The 27,226-nt window shown below is 37.1% G+C and overlaps 1 protein-coding gene across 1 annotated transcript; it reads left to right on the top strand.

Moving 5' to 3' along the window:
- The first annotated feature begins 20,295 nt into the window (after nt 1–20,295).
- EIF4E1B (eukaryotic translation initiation factor 4E family member 1B) lies at nt 20,296–25,685 on the top strand. The gene is made up of 7 exons (XM_072399002.1): nt 20,296–20,313; nt 22,032–22,132; nt 23,189–23,284; nt 23,569–23,632; nt 24,031–24,144; nt 24,617–24,756; nt 25,458–25,685. Exons 1-7 carry the CDS (start codon nt 20,296–20,298, stop codon nt 25,570–25,572), a joined length of 648 nt encoding a protein of 215 aa, XP_072255103.1. The 3' UTR covers nt 25,573–25,685.
- The last annotated feature ends 1,541 nt before the right edge of the window (nt 25,686–27,226 follow it).

Raw genomic sequence — 27,226 nt, 5'->3', positions numbered from 1 at the left:
ACTTTGCCTGTTTGCCGCCTGAACCTGACCTCAGATTTTGTTTATGGACTTCTGCCTGATTGCCGCCTGACTTTGACCTCGGATCTTGTTCACGGACTTTGTTTAATTACTACCTCTCCTATGCCTTCTTGGCCACGCAACCCCCTCGGTGCTTGCACCGAGTACCCTGACTCCTGTGGTCAGCTGACACTGACTCGGGGATTGCTCTGGAGTGGCACCTGGCTGCTACCCTGCGGCCCAAGCCTATCCTCACCATTAGAGCCGCTAGTGAAGACCTGGTAGTGGCTTAGTTACGCCCCTCTGGAACATACCCAGTCAGTGGCACAGTGGGTCCACACCCGCTTGCTTTACAACCCAGCTTCACTGATGAAAGTGTATCCTCTCCAGCCTTGGAGAGCTTTAATCAATCAGGCCCATTGCTAGAATCCAAAGAGGGCTTGCAGGGTGGTTACCATTAAAAAACTCAGCTGCCTATAGCTGTGTCAATAAGTCTCCCTCTTCATTAAAAATGGATGGAACCTGAGACTTGGACTATAATTCTCTACTAATACTACTATAACGCATCATCTCTTTTTTAAAAAAGTAATTGTCTGTTCAGGCTGGCAGTGAGGTTGCGGTGTGGTTACCGCTTTGACTTGTCTGTGAACCGCTGTCTTAGGAAAAACGCTACAAGTAGCTTGTCTCTATGGCAGCCGCATAGTAAATGAAGGAGGTGGCTTTGAGTGGTTCAGTACTACTCACTGCCATCTGCTGTGAGATCTGAAGACACTGGTTCTCTAAGAACCAGAGCTGAGGTGCAAGTGACCAAAGAGCTGGCAAGGTTCTTCATGGGATTGCTTGATCCCGAGGCAGATCTGAACATACCCTGAATGTTTTTTCCATAGTTATCAATTATGTGTGTTATTTCACTGATGTTTTGTTGAAAGATTTCAATTACATAAATTTTTTTTTCCTTTGGGGTGTTTCAAAAAAAAAAAAAAAAAGTTTGAGATGAAGTAGTCATAGAGATACCTTTAAAATCTGAATATTACATTTTGAGATTTTGTGCCCTACACAAAGTCATAGGGTTCACAGGGTTGTAGAATCATGGGAACACATGGTTTCATAGGAGGAAAGGGTCACTGTAGGTCAGTAGTAGAGGTGGTCATATTGTTCTGATCAGAGATGATTACGTTTTGGATTTTTGCTGTTCTGACCACAGATCAGATTTCCCAACGGAAAATCATCCAGTAACAGATAGGTGCCTTGGTATGCCTATCTCCATCTTGTACAGAGGACTTGTGTCAATGCAGTCCCTTATATAGGATGATGCACATCTAGGCAAGATGCCATTTCCTTCTACTACTGTTTTATATTACTAATACTATTTAGGTAGGGACAGAGCTCAGCAATATTAGGCATTTAGCCAAAGATCCCCCCGGCCATTGGGGATCTTTGGCTAAAACTAAACCCTTTCATTGAACTATGGGTAAGAGGAGGGAGGGCTCCAGTACCACTATTAAGCACACCATCAGTGGTAGCATACAAAAAGAGGTCCTGTTATGCATGTTTCCTCAAGGTAGCAAAAGACAGATTCCCCGCAGCCAAACTTCAAACCTTGTGGCCTGGTCTCATTCTTCATCTCAGTCAGTTCTTTTGCTACCTCTGCAACACTGATCTCTCTCAGGGCAAAGGTTCTCAATTGCCACTTCTGTTTGCAGATAGTATTCCTATCGCTCAGAAAATCGAGACAAGTAGTTTGCGTGAATCACAGGAAACAAGAGCTGATGGGGTAGGAGAGTTGTGTGATGACGCACAACATTTATTCACTCAGGAGGAGCTACAAGAAAGGAGTGCACAGAAGACCATGATAGTGGCACAATTGTAATTCACTGTCTTGGTTCTGTGGATGCTTCTGGTGGTGGCTGGTTGTAGTAGTGGTGGTATTGCATTACACAAAAAAAATTGTCAGAAAACACCACTTGATGGTAAATTTAGGATATGCTGATGATGGTATTCTAGACATGGGAATTAAGTGTGAGTGATGAGTAACACAGAGCTGAAGATACTGAGTAGAAAGGTAATATGCAGCAGCAGGTACAGGCATTTTTATGATGTAGTTTTTGCTATGTGCAACATATGTTAACACAGGGTATGCTGAAGGCTGTTAGGCACACATTATTTAACATCACCACTGATCCAGCACATGAAGCATCATCCCTTATCTTGGAGAAACCATGTGCCCAGCAAATCCTACCTCATCCTTCTCATTTCTTATCCCATTCTCAAGAGTGTATAAAATCAAATGCTGGTGCTGCTGCTTTTGAAGTTGCTACTGCTGTTCGGCTGCTGTGCTCAGCTCTAGCGTAGTGACTAGTTGCAAAGTTTTAATCAGTCATCTGATAGGTCTAGTACTAGCACTTCAGACATTACGTGGAATTATTAATAGGTTTTTTCAGAGTTTGTATCTTCACATTGTATAAAGCATGGCTATATCACATATATAGGAAAGTCAGCAGGTGGTGGTGGTACTGCTGCTTGGCATGGTGGCTCAGAGGTTACCACTTTGGTCTTTGAAGCACTAGGACCTAGGTTTGAATCCTGCCTAGGACACTATCTGCAAGGAGTTTGCAGGTTCTCTCTGGGTACTCCTGTTTTGTCCCACATTCCAAAAACATGCAGATAGGTTAATTGGCTTACCTCTAAAATTGTCCATAGATTTTATTAATAACATATGACTATGGTGGGGACATTAGACTGTGGACCCCTTTGAGGGACTGTGTACAGTCACTTTGTAATATTAATTAGGATAGGAAAAAAGCCTTCAAGGCTAAGAAAATAGAAAAGGGCGAGTGACAAAAATAACCTATGAAAGGAACAACAGTCTCACCCACTCTCCTGTTATTAATATTATTATTCCTGTTGTTCAGGAAGTCCAACAACAAAGTTGTTCCTATTGGGACTAAAATTTTGTTGATGTTTTCCTTCTTTATTATGCTTTTTGTTATTTGTTTGGGAAAACAGACTGGGAAACAGACAGTGATAAATACATAGCATGTTTTTTAACTCTTTCCCATACTAAAATATGTTTTTGTGTATCTCTGTCCCCATTGCAGACATTTCATGTTATTTTTTGTCCATGTGTGTCCCAGTCACTGTTACAGATTGCAATAGAAAATGTATCCAGATGAGACACTAAACATAGTTTTTTTTATCAGACCGGATATGTCTTTTAGCACCTACTACAGCACATACCCTCTGTGGTGGTATAGCCTGTACAGTCCACCATGATGACCTGGAGGCAGTTGTAGCTGGTGAGAGGTGCTTGAGATGAGCAAAGCAAAAGAGAAACCCTGGAGCTTCTCCTATTGAAGGCAATGGTGGAAGAGGTGGTGCACAGTGTCTTGGCAAGTGAGGTCTTCTTGATGTGGCAGTACATGCAGCAGAGAAGTACAGAGGGTATGGCATTGGGTAGTATGTGCGGGGGAGCAATGACAAACAGTAAAACAATGGGCAGTAGTGCAGGCAAGGACTGTGGAGGGTATGACAGTGGGCAGTATATGAAGAAAAGGGTTTTTGAATATATGACAGTGGGTAATATGCTTAGGAAAAGAGTTCAGAGAATAACAAGGCAATTAATGCAGGAGAGAAGTGCGAAATGATACATTTAAGCAATAATTTCATATTAAAATTTTATATGAATAGGAAAATCACTTCATTTTTAGTTCAATATATTGTTACATGTAATGAGTTTCATGAGGAATAATAGTAGGTAATGTATATCAATAAAAAACTCTTCTGTTAAAATCCTAGACAGCAAAAATATGTTTTATCTGTTAATACAAAAACATGCACAGATGTTTCCCAGAGGCCTTAATCAATAAAATCCTCTGTCATATAGTAAAATGTAATAATAGTAATCATCCTCATCTTAAATAAAAAAATAAAATAAAGATGAGTTCTTTCAGGATTACAAACATGACATGACAATGACATGAGTGTAATGGTTTTGAAGTACCTTTTAAGTCTATGATCCTGGGGACGCCACATGTGGGAATGCATGATCGTGGAGACGCCACATGTGGGAATGCCGAGGCAGCAGTTAGATACTAAATGGAGACCACAAGAGATGAGTCACTTGCTAACTGAGGAAAAGAACGGCTATGAACGGCTATGGTGATATAAATGAAAAATGTCAAGGATTGAGATCGTAAAGAAGATAGATAATATGGATTATAGTATGATACAATGTAAAATATTGCTGATTGAAAGATAGTTCAAAAGCTGCTGTCCTTGCCTGCTTTCACCTGTTAGGTGAGGTCCTATGTGCTGCAAGAATCAGATGTCCCTGTTCCACCTGTTTCTGAAGAAGCATATATAGTCCGCAAAATGCGTCGAACCAGCAGGGTTATCCCTGTTTGGGCAACCCGGACAGGCATTTCTGTTTATGTTTGCTACACATTTTAAAAGTTTTACTGTTGATGTCTTTTAATCATATTAACTAAAGTTTTAGTTTTTGATTTATATTTGTACAATTTGCATTCATTGGCCTTTAAAGTCCCATTTGTTAAGGTAATTCCCCAGACCCTTTTTTTCTCAGTCTAAAAAGTATGGGATGTGGCCTTGCCTTAATTAGTAGGTTGGTCAAACTTTAAAAGTGAAGTCTATGATCATGTTTAGGCCACTTGAACTTTTTTTTTTTAGAAAATTTTTTATTGAGGTTAAACAGTGAAATCGATATATACATACAGTCATGAACATTATATAATTTACAATATCAACACTTTACCAGTATTGTTATTCCTAAAGCGTAACTATTTTCTTAGTAAACCATCTGGACAAAAAAAAAATAATCATACCAATATCATTAAACATAGACTTTTGTGCATTCTAAATAAAAAAAAAACAATGACCGGTCCCTACTCCAGCAAAAATTGTCCGCTCTGTAAAAGTAAAAGGTTTATAATTCAGTAGGTTGTTACGCATATATTATTGACCACTTGACACCAGAAACGCTTTACAATCGGGCATTCCCAAAAAGTATGATAAAGGGATTCAGCACTGGCTCCACATTTAAAACATGTTTCTCCATCTGAGAGTCCCATATAGTAAGCCCTTTTATATAAATATAATTTTTGTGGAAAAGTCAAAAAAACATTTCCGGGTATTGGACCGCTAGCATAGCTTTCCAGAATACCCTGTACACCTTCATAATTTTAGTCATAGGTAAAGTGGGGAAATGTTGTTGCCATTTTACCATGCCCAAATTGGCATACATATAATCAAGGTTATTTCTTAAGAAGTGGAATAATTTAGAAATGGCTTTGGAGGAAGTAGGGGGAGTTAACAGAATTATGTCCAAGAGGTTATGCCAGTCATGAGGAGCTAGCACTCTGGACACTCTCGAGGCATAGACCCTTGATTGAATAAGCAGAAAAATACTGTCTGCAATGAAGGGGAACCTTATGGCTGTTTGGGTCAAGCAGCATATCTACTGAAGTGAGACCCTTGGTTGTCCACTGAGCTATCAACGGAGAGGAAAGTCTTGCAGTAAATTCACTATTGCCACTCAATGGGAGTTACAGAGAGGAGTGAGCATTAAGCGATTCTGATTTACGCAGAAAATGCCATAGCTGCCACTGTGAAAATAGCAGTGGGTTATTGCGGACCTCTTCAAGTAAGTGTTCTTTATGCATATGTAGAATGGCCATTGGATTTCAAGGAGGATACAGTGAAAATTCTACTTGCAAATTGGTATAGTATAAAGTACCATGTATCCAATCCTTTAATATGCGCAAGAGTGCCCCTTGATATATATAGGGCCACATCAGGTAGGTTTAGCCCCCCATTTTTGATATTTTGTTGAAAGATCACGCGACTGGCCACTGCCTGTTTACTGCCCCATATAAATGTCCTAATAAGGAAGTTAATATGTTTCAAAACCTGAGGTGGTAAAAATATAGGGAGAGTTTGGAATAGGAACAAAAATCTGGGGAAGGTAATCCTTTTGATTAATGCTTCTCTTCCCATAAAGGAGAGTGTTAACGAGGTCCAGGATTTGAAGTCTTTTTTTATCTTAAGTTTATCTTAAGTTAAAATGGGATTTTGCCCATTGAATTCGGTAAAGAGAGCTCCAGTTAGGTTTATGTATGAGGTATAGAAACAGGGCGATTGATTTATCAAAAAATATAGTATTACCTGAAAAATTTTGGAATGCCTGGAAAGTATTTATAATAAAAAGGAGAGAATCAGTTGGATTTGCAGTTAATAAAAGTATGTAATCAGCAAATGCAGTGATTTTATTTCTGTGGAGCCAAACTTAATGCCCGAAAATCTAGTATTCTCCTCAAAAAGTCTCAGCAAAGGTTTCAAAGCTATATTAAATAATAGTGGGGATAAGGGACAACATTGTCTTGTACAACTATTTATGGTTATGGGTTGCGAGAGTTGGTTATTTATGATAAGACAGTGGTGGTGGGGTGGTTATATAGGAATTTTATGTAGGTTTGAAATGGAATACCAAACTGTCTATGTTCTAGTAGAGAATGTAAGTATGGCCAAAGTATTTTATTAAACACCTTCTAAGCATCAAGGCCTAAAAATAAACGATTTTTGTTATATGGAAATGTAGTCACAGCTACAGCTGTCCAAACCCCTATTGAAATATGTTTATTGTGGAGGAATCCCAATTGATGGTTGGTTAATAGAGTAGGCAGCATATTTTGTAGCCTACCCGCCATAATTTTGTATTCTGTATTTAGAAAGGCTGTTGCCCTATAGGAGGAAGGGTTTTCCGTGTCTTTGTAGGGTTTAGGAATTAATTATGTGTGGGTGTGGGCAAATGTTGGGAAGGAAATTTGGTTCTCCAAGATGCCATTGTAAATATCCAGCAGTAAGTGGGAGAGTTATGTTTCTAATAGTTTGGAAAATTCTGCTGGTAGCCCATCAGGGCCTGGCGTTTTCCCTAGTTAAAGGAATTTTATAGCTCTCGGTATTTCCCTTGCAATGCAGATAATGCTGGCGAATTCGCTTCTGAAGGAAAACCTCTGAATCTGACATCTCTGTATGCAGAGTAGAATTGTGCCTAGTAATTTTCCATTATATTAAGAATTTCCACTTGGGTAAACCATTTAGTACTCTTATCATTACAGACTGTGTAGATGGAGCATATAGGTTTTTGGGGTGATGCCAAATTGGCTAAAAGAGACCAGGTTTATTTCCCCACTGATAAAATTTATATTTTGAATGTCAGGCTTTAAGTAAGGCTTTGGCATGTAGATGATTATCCAGAATCATAGCTGCCTGTAACCAGGCACATCTAGTAATGTTATTAGGGTTATTCATGTGTTCTTGATATGCAGCAGCTACATTGCCATACATTGAATCCCGTCATTTCCTTTCCACTGCTCCCTGACCCCTCACATATGAAGAAATCTGGCCATGCATGCCTGTTTCTCAAACCGGAGTATCCCAATGTTACAAGTTATCATCTTGAAAATCTGTCCAAGATGTGATTGGAAATCTGGTAAAGAGCTTAGATAGGTTGGAAAATGCCATCTCGGGGTTTGGGTGCAGTTCTGATATATCAACACAGGGATCAGGAGCAACAATAAAATAACCCCAATAACTAAATTTGGGTAATCTCCTGATAGAAGTATATCTGTATTTTGTACAAAAAATTGGGTGTTTGGCCCATTAGGGGCATAAAGTTTAAGAAAAGAGAAGGTGGTGCCTTGTAATTTCACTTTCGCCAAAATATAGCATGTTTGGGTCTACCTGTGTATCTAGTAACTGCTAAGTTAATGCTCTGCTGAAAATTTTGGCAACCCCTCTCATCTTCTTGACATAGAATGCAATCACCTTACTTACCCAATAACCTGAAAGACGGAGATTATTCCCCTTTTTCAAGTGCTTTTCTTGTAAAAAAAAAAGATACTGAATTGAGTTTAACCTTAGTAATCGGGAGAGAATCAGATTATATGATAGATTGGGAGCAGTCATCTCGCAGTCATCTCACATCTCCAAAAATCACAGCGGGTGTGTGATGGGTGGGGGCAGTCCCAGGCTGACCCACCCATCCCGACAAATAGAAAATTGTGAAACTCTTGGTTATAATGTAAAGAAACCTCGCTTGGTACCATAGAGCGGAGTAAAGCACAACTGTCAAAGTGCATGCATTAAATTTTCAGAGCATAATTCACTGTTAGCCAGGTTTTTGTTTTATGTAAAAAATAATACTAAAAATTAGTAAAGTAGTCAAACATTTAACCATTGGATTATGATCCAATTTCAAAGGTAGTGGAACCTGAGTATATATAGCAATATTATCGATAAAAAGAGTAAACAAACAGCCAAGTTAAGGCTATAAAACAACCCTCTTGTGGAGTAAAGTGCAGAAACATTTCTAATTGCAAAAAAAGGATATATGGTAAACCTTCCGCAGGAGTAGATAAGGCAATGACAGTCACATTGTAACATCTGCAGTGGGTAGCATTTCTTGCAGGTGAGAGAGAGACAAGTCTAGATCAGGATCAGAGTGGTACTGTTGCTTGTGACTCTCATAACTCCACTCTTTTCTTATACAGTAAACCAGGGTGCCAGGGAGCTATGAAGCTTTAAAGGTCCAGTAGCCAATGGAAGGATAAGTGCATAGCCAGGAACTAATGCACTCATTGGCTGTAAAAATCCTCTTCAGTGCACACAGTCTCAGAGCAGTGTATGCTGAGAGAGAACATTTATGGTAAAATGGAAACTGGGGATGCTGCAGAGCAGTGGACAGACAACTAAATGCTTGATGTTATTTGCTGCTGTAAGCAACACTCTTGCCCTCAGAGGTAATAAACGTGGTACACTGAACTGCAGTGACCCACTGCATGGGATTGCCAAGCAGATAATTGTTTTCTAACATTACCCTTCCCCCTTGAGGAGAGGCCTCCAGACTCTCTATCCATTGTTTCTCAGAATGGTCACTATAAAACTTTTTGACCAGTTCTTCTGCATGAACTTGGTGAGCCAGAAGCCAACTTCTCTCCTCTGGTCCATAACCTTTCCTATCTATCAAGTATTGGAGGGACTTTTGTACCCAACAACAGTACAAAATTTTCTCTACTTCATACTTTGGTTCACCCTAGACAATAACTGGTTGAGAAGGTTCTGAGGAGGGTGCCTCATTAGCTGCTGATTTAAGCAAAGAGACGTGAAAGGAGTCCCGAGTGAGTTACCCTGTACGTGACCATGTTCATTTATTTTCACCAATAGGGTATGGACCAATGCATTTAGGCACAGGCTTATCAGAGGGCTAGTGAAAAGCAAGGTAAAAGCTAGGAACTTATGCACTCATTGGCTGCAGCACACACTTTAAAATCCCCTTCATCTACACACAGTGGCCCTGATTTACTAAAGCTCTCCAAAGCTGGAGAGAATACACTTTCTTCAGTGAATCTGGGTGATCCAGAAAACCTGGAATGGATTTCCTAAAATCATTTGCTATTTGCTAGTAAATGTTTTGAATCCTGGACAAGATACATACCAGGTTTGCTAGATCACCCAGTTTCACTGATCAAAGTGTATTCTCTCCAGCCTTGGGGAGCTTTAATAAATCAGGGCCATAGTAAGAGCAGGGGATGCTGAGATAGAACATTCCTGACTAAAGGGAACCTGGGGATGCTACAAACTGCAATTGTTTGACCTGCTTTGCTGCTGTAAGCAACACTGTCAGAACAACAAGCTGCTACTGTTGATTTGCGTTTTCAGGCATTTGTCAGGGCTTTTTCCTATTTCACTGCTTGGATGGTCACAATGGTAGTTCAAATGTTGCATTCTGGTAGTTCAAGGTATATTTGCAGGAACATCTACTGAATATTTAGCATTAAACTCAAAATTTTCTGGACAACCTTTACTCTTTTCATATATCACATTTCCATGTTCATTTACCAAGCATCTCATTAGGAGAAAAATACATTTTCTGACATTTGGCAAAATTTGAACAAAGCTGGAGAAAAAGCTGCACTGTGATGGGAATCAGCCGAGAATATCCACAATGCTTTGTTTATATCTATTCCAAAATGCTGACAGCATAAACAAAGCATATGGTAAAGACTTTGCAGAAAGAAAGGTGGGGGGCTTGCTGTTAACCTCCCTGGCGGTATTACCGACTGTGGCTCGGGTGGATTTTCCATACCAAAAGCAGTAACCCTAAGCCACATTCGGGGTGAAATTTCCAGAGAAGCTAATACTCCTACCTTGTTCCCACGTTCCAGCACTGTCCTCCAGCAGTACCTGCAGAGTCCTCCAGAGATGTCCACGGCATCCTCAGATGTTGCCCGGGCATTTGCTCGCAAGTGTGTGCCTGAAGGGCGGGACCATCATGCAGGTAGGCAGGACCGAGCAGGAAATTTAAATTTCAAAATATTAAAGATTTTTAAATGCACTGCTTTTGCAATTTAAAATTCTCATTAATCATACCACCAGGGGGGTTAAGAGAGCATCAGAGCTCTTGAAACAGACAGGATATAGCCACATACACAAGTTACATGCACATACACAAACATGGTGCTTGTACTTGCCATCAACCATCCTGAAAAAAAATGGCAGTCATTGCTGGAATAGAAAAAGCTTTTGGCCATAGATTTGATACACAGTAAAATAAACATTATTCAGAATTAGGGTTTACATCTACTCCCAAAAACCAAACATTTCCAACGCTAGCTGCCACATCCAATGGACTTTCCAACTAAATAAGATTACATTGTCCCATACAACACAATCAAATAAAACTTATTATTATTATCAATTATATAGAGCCAACTTGCCTTACCTGTGATTAGGATTTTCACAAATACTTGGCTCACTATCGTTAGGATTCGCTGTATATGACTTAGGAAAGCCAATGCATTAATTCTTAAAAGTCTAATAGTTACAATTTGCTCTATACTGTTTATTGAATTATTCATTCATTTCTGCATCAACATATGTGTACATGCTTTGGATGAAAACCAGCTTCTGTAGTAAATTTTGTTTATGTTCTTTTATATCAGGGTTGTACAGGAACCCATATGGCTAACAATTTGTTAGAATTTTAGTTTAAAGCTCATTTTTGGGCACATTTAGTTTGTTAAGTCTCCCTGAAGGTTTGAAATAAGCAGCCCTGAATGTAATACTCACTTTCTCTAGGTGCTTTGCCCTGCATTATTTTTTTTACTTCTCATGATGTCCTCAGTGTAAAAAATACACTATTCTTCCTTTATCATTGTAGACAGCCCATCTCCAAAATCTATGGAAGAGGACCCTAAAAACATTTTTACCTGAATGAAGAAATTTGGTAAAGCCATGTATAAAATGAAGTATCACATACGTGGAGCATCAAGGATGGAATTTTCTGGGGGAGAAGTTGGAATCCCCAAGCTTGGTTCTGAACATATAAATAGTCATAATAACAAATTATTATTTTGTTCATTAATTTACATTTTACCATGATATGTATATAAATTCAAATATATCCATTTTGCTACAGAATCGTATTTGTAATTTTTTGTCTACATGTTAAAATGCACATTTTAGGCCTGAAGATCACATTACACATTTTCTAAAAGCAGAAAGCATGTATAATAAACCGTGGTAGTTGAAATATTTATATTTAACACAATATTTAATCTATATAATACTATTTTTAACACTATTCTTCAAATCCAAATGTTTGGAAAAAATATTGGTTGCTTTGAATAAATAGATAACAAAGTGCCTAAGCTTAAAAGTGCAAAAACTGTAAAATGTTGAAAAACGATGGCGCCCATACTTAAGTTGCAGAGGAAAAACTTGAGGACTGTAGCCAAGATATTATTTCTCTTGCCTTTGTTAAAATAATATTAAAGTTATATTTTGGTGGACTGTGGGGAAAGATATATAGGAATTTAACAAGATACATCTTCTAGTCAGCAAAATTTAAAACATAAAAAATGTAAATGTGCCACTTAAGGACATAATCATTTAGCTAATTTGTTATAAAGCTGAGTGAATATTTATGCATGTTTATATAGCTAATGATATCAGGTAATAAGATCGCTGTGTAAAGGGGCAGATGGGCACCCAGCAGTAGTCATCAACAGTCACAGGCTAGAAGATTAAGTTTAGCTGATAACAGCTAGATTTACTTTGCAGTGATAAAAATCACAATCTTTTACAGTGTGAGGAACCATCACCAACTGTCCTCCAGGCAGCATGAAGCATTACATCACAATGGAAAATTAGATTTGCAGTTTCACTGAAGTAATATTGGCTGCTCTTTCTTTGCACTGTTGTGTTCATGGTAGGAAAATATTAAACAATAAAGATCATAAAGATGATTAAAAAGGTTAGGAAATTGCAATCCCCAACATTTTAGGAAAAATCTGGCGATTTTGGTATTTTTTTCATCTTGGTTAATGCAATAAAATCAATGGGTGAAATTAAATTTAGGGTTTTAGTTTTTAGAGGTGCAATGCATTTTTAATAGCTTCTGAGAGTCAAAAAAGCTAGGTATCTGAACCCAGGAGAAAGAAAACAGAGACAATGAAAAGTATAAATAAACACAAAAATCAACAACAAACAAATAAGAGTTGCATATAAATGCTATTTGTAATAAACTTTATAGAAGTCATTATATAAAAAAGAGAAAAAAAACAAAAAACAAAGGACATTAATTAAAAAAGCTCAACTGCCCTAAACACAAAAAAACTTCTTAATAAAAGCACAGGTATCTACATAGCTTTGTAGGTACAACTTGGAGTTTCAGCTTGACAAATGTTTACAATAAACTGTTTAGCTTATCCTTAGTAAACACTAGGTAAACATTATAATTTTGTTTTACTTTACCTGAATTAGCCACAAAATCAAATCTTTGTCACACAAAATCTTCTTACTTTAGAAACTGAGAAAGTTTAGTAAAATTTAGTGAATGTAGTTCACTGTAGTGAAAAGTGGACATGAATACATTGCATTGATTCTTGGGCATGGCTTAAAAATGCTTAGCTAAGGATTAGAACCTTTGGAGGGCCCCAGATGCCCTTTCTATAATGTGGAAGTATATTTGCACATTATGGCACATGATTGTTGTTCCTTCATTAAAATGTTTCTCTTTTTTTAGTCTTCTAGACTCAGAGTCTTTGACAACTGTGTTTAGCTGGGATGAGATGACATAATTCTCACTGTAGAAAAGTTAGGAAAAAAAATGCAACAAGGGTAAGAGCTACACATTTTTTATTAGATAGATTTCAAGGTGAGAACCTTAAAGCAGACTAAACCTAAAATACCTAAAATGAGGATACTCTTGATTGGCTGTGGCGGGTTGATGCAACTCTCAGGCAAAGAGTTTATTGATTCCTAGTACACACAAGGGAAGCTAGGATTGCGGGACTAAGTTCGACATTAACAGTACATAATTACATTTATACAGTGTACTGTACATCCATGTCAGAAAGATAAGCCACAACAGTGGCCATAGATATTATAATATGCCACGGTCACATAAAATATGTCAATCATTTATAAATAAAGGTTTTGAATCAACAACAAAAAATAATGAATTATGCCTAAGTTCTTTGTGCAAAAACTGTTAATTCTAACTGGCTCTATTGTAATATAAATACAGCACGAAGAACAACTGTATTACTAGTAAGTTGCTGAGGAAGTGATAACTGGTACCTCCACCTGACAGTAAAATGATTGGAGGCTACTGCGGCAAATTTAACGGTAAGGAGGAAAAAAACTTAGAGCAGAGTAAAAGGTGGAAAAATAAACAAGAAAAGTCCTGAGATATGAAGGGAAAAAGAAGAGTCGGTGAGGGCAGAAGGAAGGGAAGAACATCATACAGAAAAGGGAAAAGGCAGAAAAATTATGAGTGAGGAGATTCGACATTAAGTTGCTTTGAAGTGACCAGAAGAAAAACAGATGAAAGATGTTTTCCCAACATTATGGAATATATGTCATCACTATTTTTTTCTTCCACCCTCCACATGGTAGATTACAAAGTCCTTGTATACAGTATCTCTAATCATAGTGAAATTGCAGAAAATTAAATGTTGGGAAAGTAATAAGCTTGGAATTACATACCATCAGAAAATGTGGTTCAAATTTAAATCAGTTGAGAAATCCACTGGATTTGAAAATTCCAAGTTAGTATCTGGATTTTTTATTATATTTTAAATGATTGTTTTTGGTGGAAAAAAATCACTTGAAATTAATTCAATTGTAGGAATCTTGGAAAGCACAGAGGCAGTCTGAATCCAATTTCCTTTTACATTTACCTCATTGAAAGAAAAAAATTCCTGGATATAATTGAAATTATGTGATTTCACTTCTTTAACAACATTGTAGGAATTTAGAGATGAATTAAAAAAACCTAGAAAGAAAAAGAAGAGGAAAGAGGAACAGAAAGCTGAGACAAGTGAGGGTTAGAGTGGAGGTAGGAGATAGAGAGGTCTAGTACATTAAAACAGCTTCCCAATAGCCCTGAAAACAATAAATGAAGTGGCCTAAATTAATTTGGGGAAAAAATGAATATAGGACAGCAGTGCCTTAAGGAAATGTACCACTAGGCCATATCAAATTAAAGGAGGAATAGCCATGATGTAGCATTTGGGGTATATTGAGAATTTAAAATACATACAATAGCAAAGCACAAAAGTATATATTAGTGAGTATGGAAAATAACTGTTATTAATGGAGGTTTAGGTATTAGCTTTGCATTTGGATTCCTATAAGTGGTATCCTGGGTGTGCTCCACGCTTGTAAACTCCACAAATTAGAGGGTGACCTAGCTGAATTAGAAGCACATGCATCATTTTGCAAACATGACATAAGGTCCAGTAGTTTTTGAGCCAGTTCTTTGAGATTTGATGTATATCTTCTCATGGGTCTGATTGGGTCCCAGGATTGAAGGCAGAAAATTGTTGATGACCTGACAATACTTGCAGTGTATACCTGCAATAAAACAGTGATATATAAAACTTATAAGGGTGTATCTTTTCCAAGTAAACAATCTAAATGTATTGGGGGAGAAACTGGGGGGTTTAGGTATTACAATGGGAAGTCTGGAATTTGTGGGCAACAAGGGGCCAGAAGAAGCCTACAACTCAAGTCAGTGTTCACAGAACATAGTTACATAGTAAGTCAGGTTCAGTAGTAAGTCAAGTTCAAACAACATCGTTTTTAACAATAGGCCTCTGGATGATCTGATGGTAGATGCTGGGTGTGTTGTGTAGATTGCTGGGATCCAGAACAACAGTTGCATCTTCTAGCTGGCATGGGCAGTGATAACAGTTGTTCAAACAGAGCAGTAAGGAACCTGACAGATAGTAAGTAAGGAAGATGAAGGAATTACACTCTAGAAACTTTGTTAAACTTTTTTTAGGACTTATCTCCATCACCAATTTTAGAATGTTAAAGGTAGTAGGTTCTAAGCACATTTGAAATTTAGCAATTAGCAACTGTTAAAATAATAGACAACTTGGTTGGAAAATAAACCAATTGGTTGGTAGTATGTAATGTTCAGTAAAGCTTACTTTAGCAATAATAGCCTAAAATAGTAAGGGTGCAGAGGTCATGACTACATAACGTATACAAACACATGATTCCAAACTATGTAAAGTACCATAGTATCTTAGGGTGCCTTGACATTTATTTTATTTTTTTTATGTTTGAGTAGCTTATTGAGGATGCACATTTCTAGTATAGGTGTAAAAGGCAGCAACTTGTTTCAGCTAGATTTAGGGGTGCAAGAAGGGCAGGAGCTCAGGCCTATGCTGATGAAGTTCATAGTTCATAGGTAGAGAGGTACACTTTGGCTTGTTTGCACTGTGATGTAAAGTACCTAATTCTGAGAACATGGTTACCTACATTGCTTGCTGAATTTATAACCCTTCTATTATGGATATAGAGACCCGTATTTAAGAAGACCGTCTCATGCATAATTCATATAACAAAACACTTTACACATTAGAAAATCAAAAAGCTTTGTATCCTGTATTTTTCTGTTCATTTTGTAAACAGTAATCTAATCTCTGTGACACGCAGGCTGATGGCATATATGCTGACACTACCAAATCTGATAACTTGACTTCATATTGAGAGTGATCATTTATGTCATTTTTCACAGAATACTATCATATGTATCATATCATATGTCACAATCACCAAAGCACTCCAAGAAAAATATTATGTAACAGATAGGGCATAATTTGAGAAGAAGTATATTTACTTAATGCAGTAGTTACATTTGCTCCAGTTGTATATGATTAATAAATAATTGATGGTATAATTGAATTTTCATTACATTCCAATATACACCCAACTAGAACAGATGTTTTAATAATATGTGTGTCTGGAGGGGTTTTTTTTTCCTCTTGTGGAAAGTTAATAAAGGAAAATTAGACCTTTCCTTCACATAGTTTATCAGTATCTACCCTACATCAAATTGACCCTTCACGTTTCTCAGTACAGCCATATGTTCCTCAGATACGTATTGTGGAATGGATTTCTTAATTCACTATATTAGGACACAATTGAAGCTGTCAGGTCAGAAATGGTAAATTCATATGCTTAGCAACTGCGCATTTTACACATAGCCGAGATTCATGGAAAGATTCCCAACCCAGAAAAAGTTCAGTTTAAGATGTCAATGCTGTTGCAGGAGTAATGGGAGGTGAGTTTACAACCTTGCACTTATTATTACTGTCAGTGTCCATTTTTTAGAGATTGCCTCTCATTCCCTGTTTCAATGAACACACATGATATAAAGAAACAAAGGTAGAAGAAAAAACTTAACGGAGGTGCAGCGCTCATTCACAGGTGACATGAGGTGACAGCCCAAATTTAGTACAACATGATCCTGCGTTAAAGTACCCCTGGGTCCCTTCTCCTTTGACTTCCTTTATTAAGACACACAATAATACAGGCCTGTAATCTTCAACACATCAATGATTGTATTTTAAATACATTGTCCTCTTGTTCTTAATGTGCTGACTGAGAGCATGCTGATAGGAGTGATAGTAGAGTATGAGAGAGGTTAGCAATCCGTTGGGCTTCTTCTTCTTTCTAATCTGTCACAGGATATGGCAGCTCCAATAAAGCCTGGTTCAGAGGAAGTGGGATGAATATTTGGACTGTCAAACAATAGTCCTGATCCATTAAAGCGCTCCAAGACTAGAGAATATAGACTATCATGAGAGAACCTAGGTGATCCAGCAAAGCTGAAATAGATCTGGTCCAGGATTGAAAACTTTTGCCAACTAATAGCAAATGATTTTTAAGAAATCTATTCCAGGTTTGCTGAATCACCCAGGTACTTCTATGATCTATCTTCTCCAGTCCTGTAGAACTTTAATAAATTAGGCCCAATAAATGGTAGGAGAGCTACAAATAATAAAAATAATTACAAGGTCCTGGGGGGCTCTAAATTAACAGTGAAGTTTGCAGCAAAGCGTCTCTTTTCTTTCAATTGGTTATCTTCTTTGTTGGCTGTAATTATAAAACAAGGGATCAGCTTTTTTTTTAAATACTCCCTTGTGGGTATCTTCCAGGTCCATGTGTTTTAATGGCAGTAATTGATTCCCACCATGAGGAAATGTCAGATTCCCTGTTTTATAGAGTCCTATTTGTATTTGTTTTTTTGTGTGTTTTTTTTAACTAGAGTCCATATCTAAGTGAAAGGGATGCCTACACATATATACCTGACAGTACCTGACCTGGAGTAAAACAACAGATTTTGGACAGTGGGTCACTGAAAGCATACATCTTGTTTTTACTTTTTGTACATTTTGCACTTCCCTTGAATGATGTTGTGAAAAGAATAAAACTAAATCTGCATTGTCTTAACCTGCTAAGAAAATTGAAATCCAGACTAAAACTAATCAGGACACTGGCCACCAGATATTCTTTACGAAGTGCTAGTGGCTACGTTTGTGTGTGTGTTATAGTCTTCTCATATATACAAAGAGATGGTGGTTGTATTACTTCTTTTTTTGTGTGTGGTGTACCCTGTCACTACATACACAAAGCTAGTGGCTACATTATTTCTTTTTGTGTGAAATGTATACTGCGAATAAGAAAGCACTTCCAGAAACATAAATCAAGTTGGTTTTACAGAATTCCTGATGTCACTAAGATAATAGGCTTCTGCATGCTTCATCATGTTTCTAAGCAATAAGTCTAGTATGCAATTTAATTTTGTTGAGAAAGAAATGTACAATATGACTTGAAGGTACACAAACAAATTACGTGTTAAGCATAATTAGCTGGCAATTTTTGTAGGGTCACTGAATCAGTAATATAGCAGACATTTCCTAGCATCCGAACACCCTACACCACTTCCAGGGTTTTAGGTCAGTATACATAGGAAAAAACTAGATAGTATATTTAGTAGAAAAGTCTGGACTATTTTCTGTGTCACCACAGCATACATTGCATTTATCAGAACGTCATGGAAACTCAAAACAAATGAACATGCCTGCAAATAAATACATTGCACTTATTTGGTGCCAAATTGTTTCAAACTTAGAGTGCACAAAACCACATAGAAAACATATACATGACACATGAAAAAAAAAATAATATACTTCAGTCCTAAAACATAGCCTACTTGGATATTGAAAGATGTTGGATAAGAACAGCTCTACACATTTCCACGTTTGTTTGGCAGTGCATCAATTTGCATTGATCCAAATGTTGTATGCAGTGTATTAGCTTTGTTATTACACTGACCTAAATGCTCTTAACTAAAATGACCCTGAAAGCCCATGAAACTGTAGTGGTTAAGTTTTTCCCTAGTCTATGTATTGCATTTATTCAGTTTTATTTATGAATAGATATAAAACCTGTTTGTGGTCATTTTGTAGCAAGTTGTCTTTCTTGTGCTGGTGGCAAATGTGTGAAAACTGCCTGAAGGAGAAACACAGACAACAATAACCATTTCACACCTTTTGTTTCAACAAAGTAGGGAAAGTTCCATTAACTTTTAATTGATGGTGATTTTCACTTACTTCCTGTCAAGGTGACAATTTTGTCCTTGGGACAAAAATTTTGAAGAAAGGTCCTTTGTAAGGCTTCAGGAAGCAATACATGTCTACTTTAAACACAACTTTGACTGGAATATAAAGAGAAACCATCATTTATTATTCAACAATGTACTTTTAAGATTATAGGTACAATTAATATATGTTATACTCCTGTAAAGAGCCACCCAGAAGTGGAGCGGGTCATGATGTGGCAGGAGGGAAACTGTGCTAGGAAAGTGACTATTCAATGGGTTCAAGAGCACGTTGTTGGACAAAGAAACATTTTATTTGAGAGCAGGCATGTAAGATATTTATTTGTTTTTGCAAACAAATTTTGCAGGATCATTTCCAATGTACCCCAAATGAAATAATTATTGGGCATCTTTTTGTTGTGGTGTTGTGGTATATTATGTTGTTGGCTACCATATAATTATTTGGAGTGCCTTTAACAATGAAGGTCACAGATATGTACTGCATATAGATCTAAGTGTATTACAAAACGTAGGTATGAACTGGTCTTCTATGATGTTATACTTATTTATGAGAACTGTGCCTCATGCAGCCATATTGTGGACTTGTCTATATCATTCAGCTTCTTCCCCAAAAAAAAATGATTAAAAATAAAACATGTTCTGATTTCTTTGCCTGCTTCCTTATTGTAGTTCCAAGTAATATAGAGAACATAAGGAACAGATGGAATAAACAAACACAGAAATCTCTGCTGTAGACAACTGCAGCCAAAAATAAACAGCCTAGCATTCATTATAAATACGGAACTGCCATGTATATTTGTAGAAACCACAACACACACCAAATGGGAGAATTAGAGAAAGCTCACATTCACCTATTAGATTGGAAAGACCCCAGGTACCAATGCACAATGAACACCTATGCAATAATATTACCCAGAATAACATTATATGCTTATTTAAAATCTTCGTTTTCCATGCTCATGGTGTTCCTCAAACAGATGGTATTGTGACAGAAAAAAGGTAAAAACCCCTTTTGGATAGGAGCCAATGCAGTCACTACATGGACAGGTTACAAAACTGCTAAAAAATAGATTTTATTCTGCCATCCTGAGTTCATCCAACAAGGATGTTGTGAGAAAAAAAAGATACATAATAAAACTGCTTCAATGCATTTATACACATGCATTTATGCTATCCATACAGACAGTGAGGGAGCTTCAATATATGGAAGTAAATAAAAGTGCTCTGTATCTTTAAGGTGTGCAGTTTCACATAAATGTGGACTGGATTACTTGTAGGATATCCTTTGAGATAACAAGATGGCTGCTGCAGAAGGAGTGAGTACTAATTGACTGGTGGGAAGGGTGTGTTAGTGTCTTGTATAGTATACAAAAACCTGCAGTGCTTTTCAAAGTGAAACAATTGACAGCAAAGTTTCATGGTGTGAACTGACAGGATGCAACCACACAGATTTCTTTTTTGGTTAATCATGCTTGTGTTTAAAACAAAATGGGAAAGGCCAGCATGTGCCTAAAGTGTTTTGTTGTGTTTTTGTAGGCTTTGATATGTATTTTGCTGCTTTTTGTTTTCTTGCTTCAGCTGGGACTCTTTCTCAGCTGTTGTAGTAAACAATTTATTTGTTTTCTAATGCATTGTTTTGCTGATTGTGTTGTGACCTATACAGTTGCAGTCTCCAAGTGGATCTAAACTTGGACATTATGTACATTTTTGTTACTAACACTAATGTAAAATAATATTATTTGCTTGAATGTAAAGCTGATCATTTTGGTCACACCTGAAACAAACTTGCAGAAAACTATGTGACAAGTTGTGTGAGAATTAGTTGAATGCCCAAGCTGCATACTTGTTTTGGGCATGTGATTTATTATTCTATATAAACTCTTGAGATGATGGTCCCCTTTTTACATCTATGTTATTGTGAATCCAACTACAAACAATACTTGAATCAATCATTTGTAATCGTCAACACAGGAGGAAATTGGCCTGGGGTGGGAAAGGCAACACCTATATTGTCGTTACAAATATGTATTTGGCCATCTGCCTAATTTTGAGCATTTTTTTTTCTTGTTCTAAGAAAAAATGCACACAAGGGGGTGCAAGCAGTTATGGGTAGGTTCACCGCTCCAGGCATTTACAAAAAATGTGTAGCTTTAGACAAAATATTCCTGATAGGTGAAACAACAAAGCACTTCTGTATTTTTATTTGTGACGTCCAGGTGATTTCCCATAGGCGTCAATTGGTTGCACATGTAAAATAAAAACCTGCTAGGCTTTTCTAGGCACCTGCACAGGTGTTTACAATGGGATTTTGCAAATATTAAAGTTTATAGGCTGCCTTTACACTGATCAGCCACCTGCCTATTATTGGATAGGACCAAGTTGTCATGGATTCCAAAATACCACTAGAGATGTCCTGTGGTATGAAGACCTGATCCCTTAAATTACACTGGTTGTTGTAGTGTTCCATCTTCCCACAGTGCAGTATGCTTCTATCTCTTCCCCAGGTAAACTACACACCCCAACCATTTATGATTGAAAAGTAAATGGGATTTACCAGGCTTTTGTTTGCTCCACAAAATATACATTCAAATATTGTTATTGATTTTTAAGTATTCTAATAAAAGTCTTAAAAAGGAATACAGGGGTATAGTCACTGATTTTCTGAAAATGCTGCTTGCCTGGCTGCTACAACATGCTAATATTAAGGTGTTCCAGGTTAGTCATTTAAAGTATTGAACAAGCGGTATGGCATGAATACAAGGTGTTTAGCATTTTTTTTTAAAAAAAGCAGCCTCCATGTTCCTTTTCGGAAAATAAAGGTAAGAAATGTCCTACACAGGCTTATAATCTGGTCCAGTTCTTCTTTCTTGTTAAGCAGACTATTCTGTGTTTAGAATGATTTTGATGCTAATACCCATTAATCTTAAAATATTATATATATGTTTTTTTTTTTTTTTTTTTTGCTGACAAACCCAGAATCCTTTTAACCATTTTTTTTTTTTTTTTTTTTTTTTTTGTATTTTTCCTTCTTTAGTCAACGTTTAGAGGTCTTCCCCGAAGAGACAATGAAAAAAGGAAAAAGAAAAAGGATATAATTGCTACGGAGCTTGTGGAGAAACATCCTCTCCAAAGCAGGTATATACCATCACTAGGTTGTGACAGAAATAAAAAGGAGCTCTCCTTGGCACTGGGGAGAGCCATGTATTTCAGAAAAAGATTGCTTCTTCTACCTTCAGGACCTCAAACAAATGTTGTTTGTTTGAAAATAATAAACTTCCTATTGACTGTCAAGAAGCATGTCCCTTAAAGCATTTTATGGTCAAAGGTAGCCTTGCCCAATAATGATAATTTTCTACAGAAAGGTGACATTACTAGCAATTAGTGCTCTACTTTGCCGAGCACCTGTACCTGCTTATATCCTTCTATTAAATCCGAACCTCCTTCCAATCACTAAGAGTCATTTTCATAATGTTTTGTAACTGACTTTACTAAAATCTAAGCCTCCATACCATCTTTGCCAATTTCCTAAACTAGAGACTACCCATCCTGGGTGTAACCTGCTCACCTATTTCTGATGTCTTTTACTTCTTTATTTACACAGAGGGGTAGCAAAACCTAACTGAGATCGCAATATTCTGTTGCATTGACTCCTTCAATAAAGTTGCCTTTATAGTTCTAATGCTGTTGCAAAATGTATTACCTTGTTTATAAAGAATAAACAAAGCAGGTATAACGTATACAAAAATAGATTTACTTTTACAGGAAACATCTAAAAATGTTAATTGAGGCGAAGCAGTATACCAAAAAAAGTATCCTTTTTTGTTTGAAGTTCGTATCCATGTGTCTATATATGTCTATCTATACAGACCTAAAAAAACTGGAAACTTTGAGAGTCTAAAGAGCTGCTGCCTGTGACTGTTAGTCTTATGCGACCAGGAATTAGGTTTTTGCCATTACTGTCCTGCTCACTGTTATGCTTGCTGGAGACTCTGGCGTAGGGAAGGAAAGACCTGCTTCTATTTTGCTGCTGCCTCTATACAGGGACCTAGCACAGAACAAGACAGAGTAAGACACTAATACAGGGAACAAAATGACTACAGTAGACCACTGGCAATATTGGGCAATTTAGTTCTTGGTCCTATGTCTGAAAAGCTTTGGGACTTCATTTTTTTTTTTTTCCCCATTTGTTAGGTGGGCTCTTTGGTTCTTTAAGAATGTCAAAAGCCAGCCGTGGCAATGTAACTTACGACTTGTGACAACCTTCAACACAGTGGAGGACTTCTGGGGGTAAGTATATCTATACACTGATGGATTGCAGGGGGGACATGGCAATAGCAAAGGAAGGGTTGACAGCAGGTTGTGGCAGGATAGGAAGACTCCCCTATATCTGCTTGGTGTTTGTGGGTAGCTGTAACAAATAGGCATTGACTGCATTGATGTCTTTCTAAAAATGTTCTTATGTTTATAAAAAATACTTAAGACTGTAAGTCAAGGCTTTATTGGAATAACACTATGGGTTTAGAAGGAAAATGTAAATTTTTCAGTTAATACTATCACTTTCTGTCCCTTAGGCTCTACACAAACATACAACTAGCAAGCAAGCTGTCCTCTGGCTGTGACTACTCCCTATTTAAGGTGAAAAGGATCTACTGTTTAAAATTTTTCTTTGGTGGGCATAAAGATAGATATGCTGTGTATGTTAAAGTGAAAGCAAAGATATTAATGACTTCATTTTGTAAATGCTAGTTGCCTGGTCCACTTTTCTCCCTAGCTTGTGCCAATAACTTCCAATAGATATACATTTGACGTTGCAATACTTTACCTGCATTCTTTTCCCACCAAACCTCTCCCAACATGATTTACTATTTTGTGTGTGCATCTTTGCATGTTGTGTTCATTGTGTGTGTGTGTTCAAATAAAAAGCTTTCATGGACCCACTACAGTTAAAATAAAGCGGAGATTTATAACGTTAAACAAAAAAGCAAAAGGTCAATAATTTTAACAAATTATAACAATTAATGTAATATGTGCAGGATGGCATTGAACCCATGTGGGAAGACGGTAGAAACAAAAGAGGTGGGAGATGGCTCATCACTCTGTCCAAGCAACAGAGGCACAGTGACTTGGACACACTATGGCTGGAGACGGTAGGTGTATGATGGGTACATTTATCATGTGATTGTACACTCCTATTATCATTAAAAGCAAAGTTTGTTGGGTCCTGTTTTACTGCTTTCAACTCTTGAACTTGCCATGGGTGTGGTAACTAGAATGTTTTTATTTGTGTGTATTTTATAATGTTCTTGGCTATAAATGTAAAAACACCTACGGTATGGAAATTAACACTGGGAAATGTGAGGTAAGATCAACAGGGGACATACTGAGTGGCTTTATATATCTGAAAATTGAAAGAATGGAGTAGAGCAACTACTGGAACATGAATTATATCTCTCATATTGAATATATTTCCAAATAATGGAATTGGTACACCATCAAGTTAATAATAATATTAATTTTCTAGTAAAAGCATTTGACAGCTTTAACATTTTTATGTATGGCAATGTTTTGTCACCACATCTCAAGATACTTGATTTTTTAAAATGTTACCATTATTCTCAGCTGCTGTGTCTAATTGGTGAAGCTTTTGATGAATACAGCGATGAAGTCTGTGGAGCTGTAATTAACATTCGTGCAAAAGGAGACAAAATTGCAATCTGGACCAAAGAGACAGAAAACAGGGAGGCTGTTACTTATATAGGGTAAGTGCTAGCTCATTTATTAGGTATGAATAGATGTAATTATTACTTGATCCAAAATTGTTCACCTCCTATTGATCTTTTCAGTTGAATAACCATGTAGAGAAAGTTGACCTGCTGAGTGTTTCTGTAAATCCTTATGGCAAAGGGAATTTCAAATCTATTTGCATCATGGCAAATTACTGCAATGACCTTTTAGTTTTGGATTTTGCAGTACTTGGTTCCAATCACTGCACATCAGTGATACCACCTCATTGGAAATTTATTTTTGACTCCAAGGTGTTTAATCAGAGTTACAAAGTCATATCCTTTTACTGGTCTTGGCACTTTTATCCTTGGAACAGCTGCTAACATCTGCTACCATACTGTTATGTAATACTGGCTTCTCTCAGTCTTTTGTCTTTCTTCCCCATCTGCCCCTTGTATTTGTATTGGATCCAAGCATGTTCTCATACACGGCCGGAAACCTGCTTCTTTTCACATGAGTATGCTCTGTGTAGTCTTTAGAAGGTTTTAAAACTAGGTAACAACAACACATGACATATATTTATTTTTTCTTTAGTTAAGGTCAAAAAGCACAAGCAGTGGTGTGTGTGTGTGTTTTTTTTTTTTTTTCCCCTTTCCCTCCATGGCTGAGGTTATTGTACTATATGATGACATCCCACTGCTACTGTTTAGTTACCAGTATTTTATTTATTTTCCAGCCGTGTGTATAAGGAGAGACTGGGCCTGTCTTCCAAGGTGGTCATTGGTTATCAAGCTCATGCAGATACAGCCACAAAGAGCAGTTCTCTTACCAAGAACAAGTTTGTAGTTTGAAGACTCCTCACATGTCCGCAAATCTCATAATCTGTGCACACATTTTTGTTTTTGTCCAAACAGAGGGACCATTTTAATTTACTTGATATGAGGAAATAAAAATTAAATCATTAGTGTTTTATGTGTGTGGGTTTTTTTTAATCATTGTTTAAAACAATATTACAATGTACTGTATATACATAAATAATAATGTGGCCTAATAGCCAGAAAATATGATCCACTTTCAGGAACTAAGTCAGTATACTGTGACAACCTGAAATTTGTTTCTTTATGCCCTTTGAGTTCCCACACATGAAAAAATGAAACCTGTCATTGGGTAAAAATGGAGGGTCTTCAACTGGAGACCCTCTTCTGAAAATACTAGTTGTCAATCTGTTATACAGACCTATTGGCCAGTGGCATAATAGGGTAGTTGACAGCCATCCCTCCTGTATATGCCAAACCTAATACTGGCAGTAATCTTGGAAAGAGTATAGAACAATGGGAGATTGTAAAAACTTTTGTTGTCCAAATGGAGTATATACTCTAAAGGTTTAAATAGCACAAAGTCAATTGTTTAAAAGCCGCGTGTGTGCTAAAGATGAAAGCAGTGAGATAGAGCAAGGCCTACAGGGGACATTTATAGTAATATTTAACAGAACAGGGGTTAGGGGTGCTCTTTTGGATGCATCCCTAACAACCTAGGTGCACCTGTGGTAAACACCAACTCCTACCTGCCCCCCCCATATATCAATGCCAGTGGCTTTATTTGTTTGAGTCAAGAACATGGAACAAGTATTCATGTCTGAAAAGTCATAAGATCTCATCTGTATACTTGTTCCAGTACAGTCATTTTTAAAGTATTAACCATACAATCAGTTATGAGTCAGCAAACTAAGTTTTGTATCTAAATATAGTATATTAAACTTTTATACTTTCTGTTTGGCTGGAGTTTGTCCCTTTTTTTATCTTTTATATTGAACTGGTTTAGGCTGTATACACTTGTTCAATTTTTGAACAAGATTGACAGATGAACAAACGCAGTGCGGTTCTGTTGGGAGGGGGGGCAAGTTAGTGGCACCCACTCATAAATTCATCAGGACAGGTCCATGAATGACATCGGGCGACTGCTGTGCAGATTCAGATTCTTGCCCAAGATGAACCCAAGTGTTTGTCTCATCTTGCATATATACATAGCCTAACCCCTGGGTAGTGTCTTGTTGTGAATTTCAGATAAGGAATGACAGAAGGTCTGAATCGCTACTGATAAAATTAACATCCTGTTTATGGACAAAAGTATATTGTGGTGACCAAGTAACAAGCATTACTACTTCCTAAATTTTGTTTGGTGATCTCTGTTTTTTTAATTTATGCCAAGTTCAACTTCTTTATTTAATAGATTCTGGATTGAAAACCATGATGGTGGTTCCTTAACTGCAATAGCAATATATTGCAGCAACTGTTTTAGTTGTATTACCGGAACAATGTTGAAGCTATCTGCAATATGGAAATACCTGTTTGTCCCAGTCACAAAACATTTGTTTTTGTGCCTTTTTAATCCTTGCATTTCCTATCCTATCAAATGGACCAGATCACTGTGGAGGACACATGCATAGTTTTGTACATCTTTGTTTAGAAATGGGTAAATACCAGGTTTTAGGTATACATTGTCACA

The sequence above is a fragment of the Pyxicephalus adspersus genome, chromosome 2 (assembly GCF_032062135.1).
Source record: "Pyxicephalus adspersus chromosome 2, UCB_Pads_2.0, whole genome shotgun sequence".
Taxonomy (NCBI): domain Eukaryota; kingdom Metazoa; phylum Chordata; class Amphibia; order Anura; family Pyxicephalidae; genus Pyxicephalus; species Pyxicephalus adspersus.
This window is presented reverse-complemented; position numbering and strand designations above follow the sequence as displayed.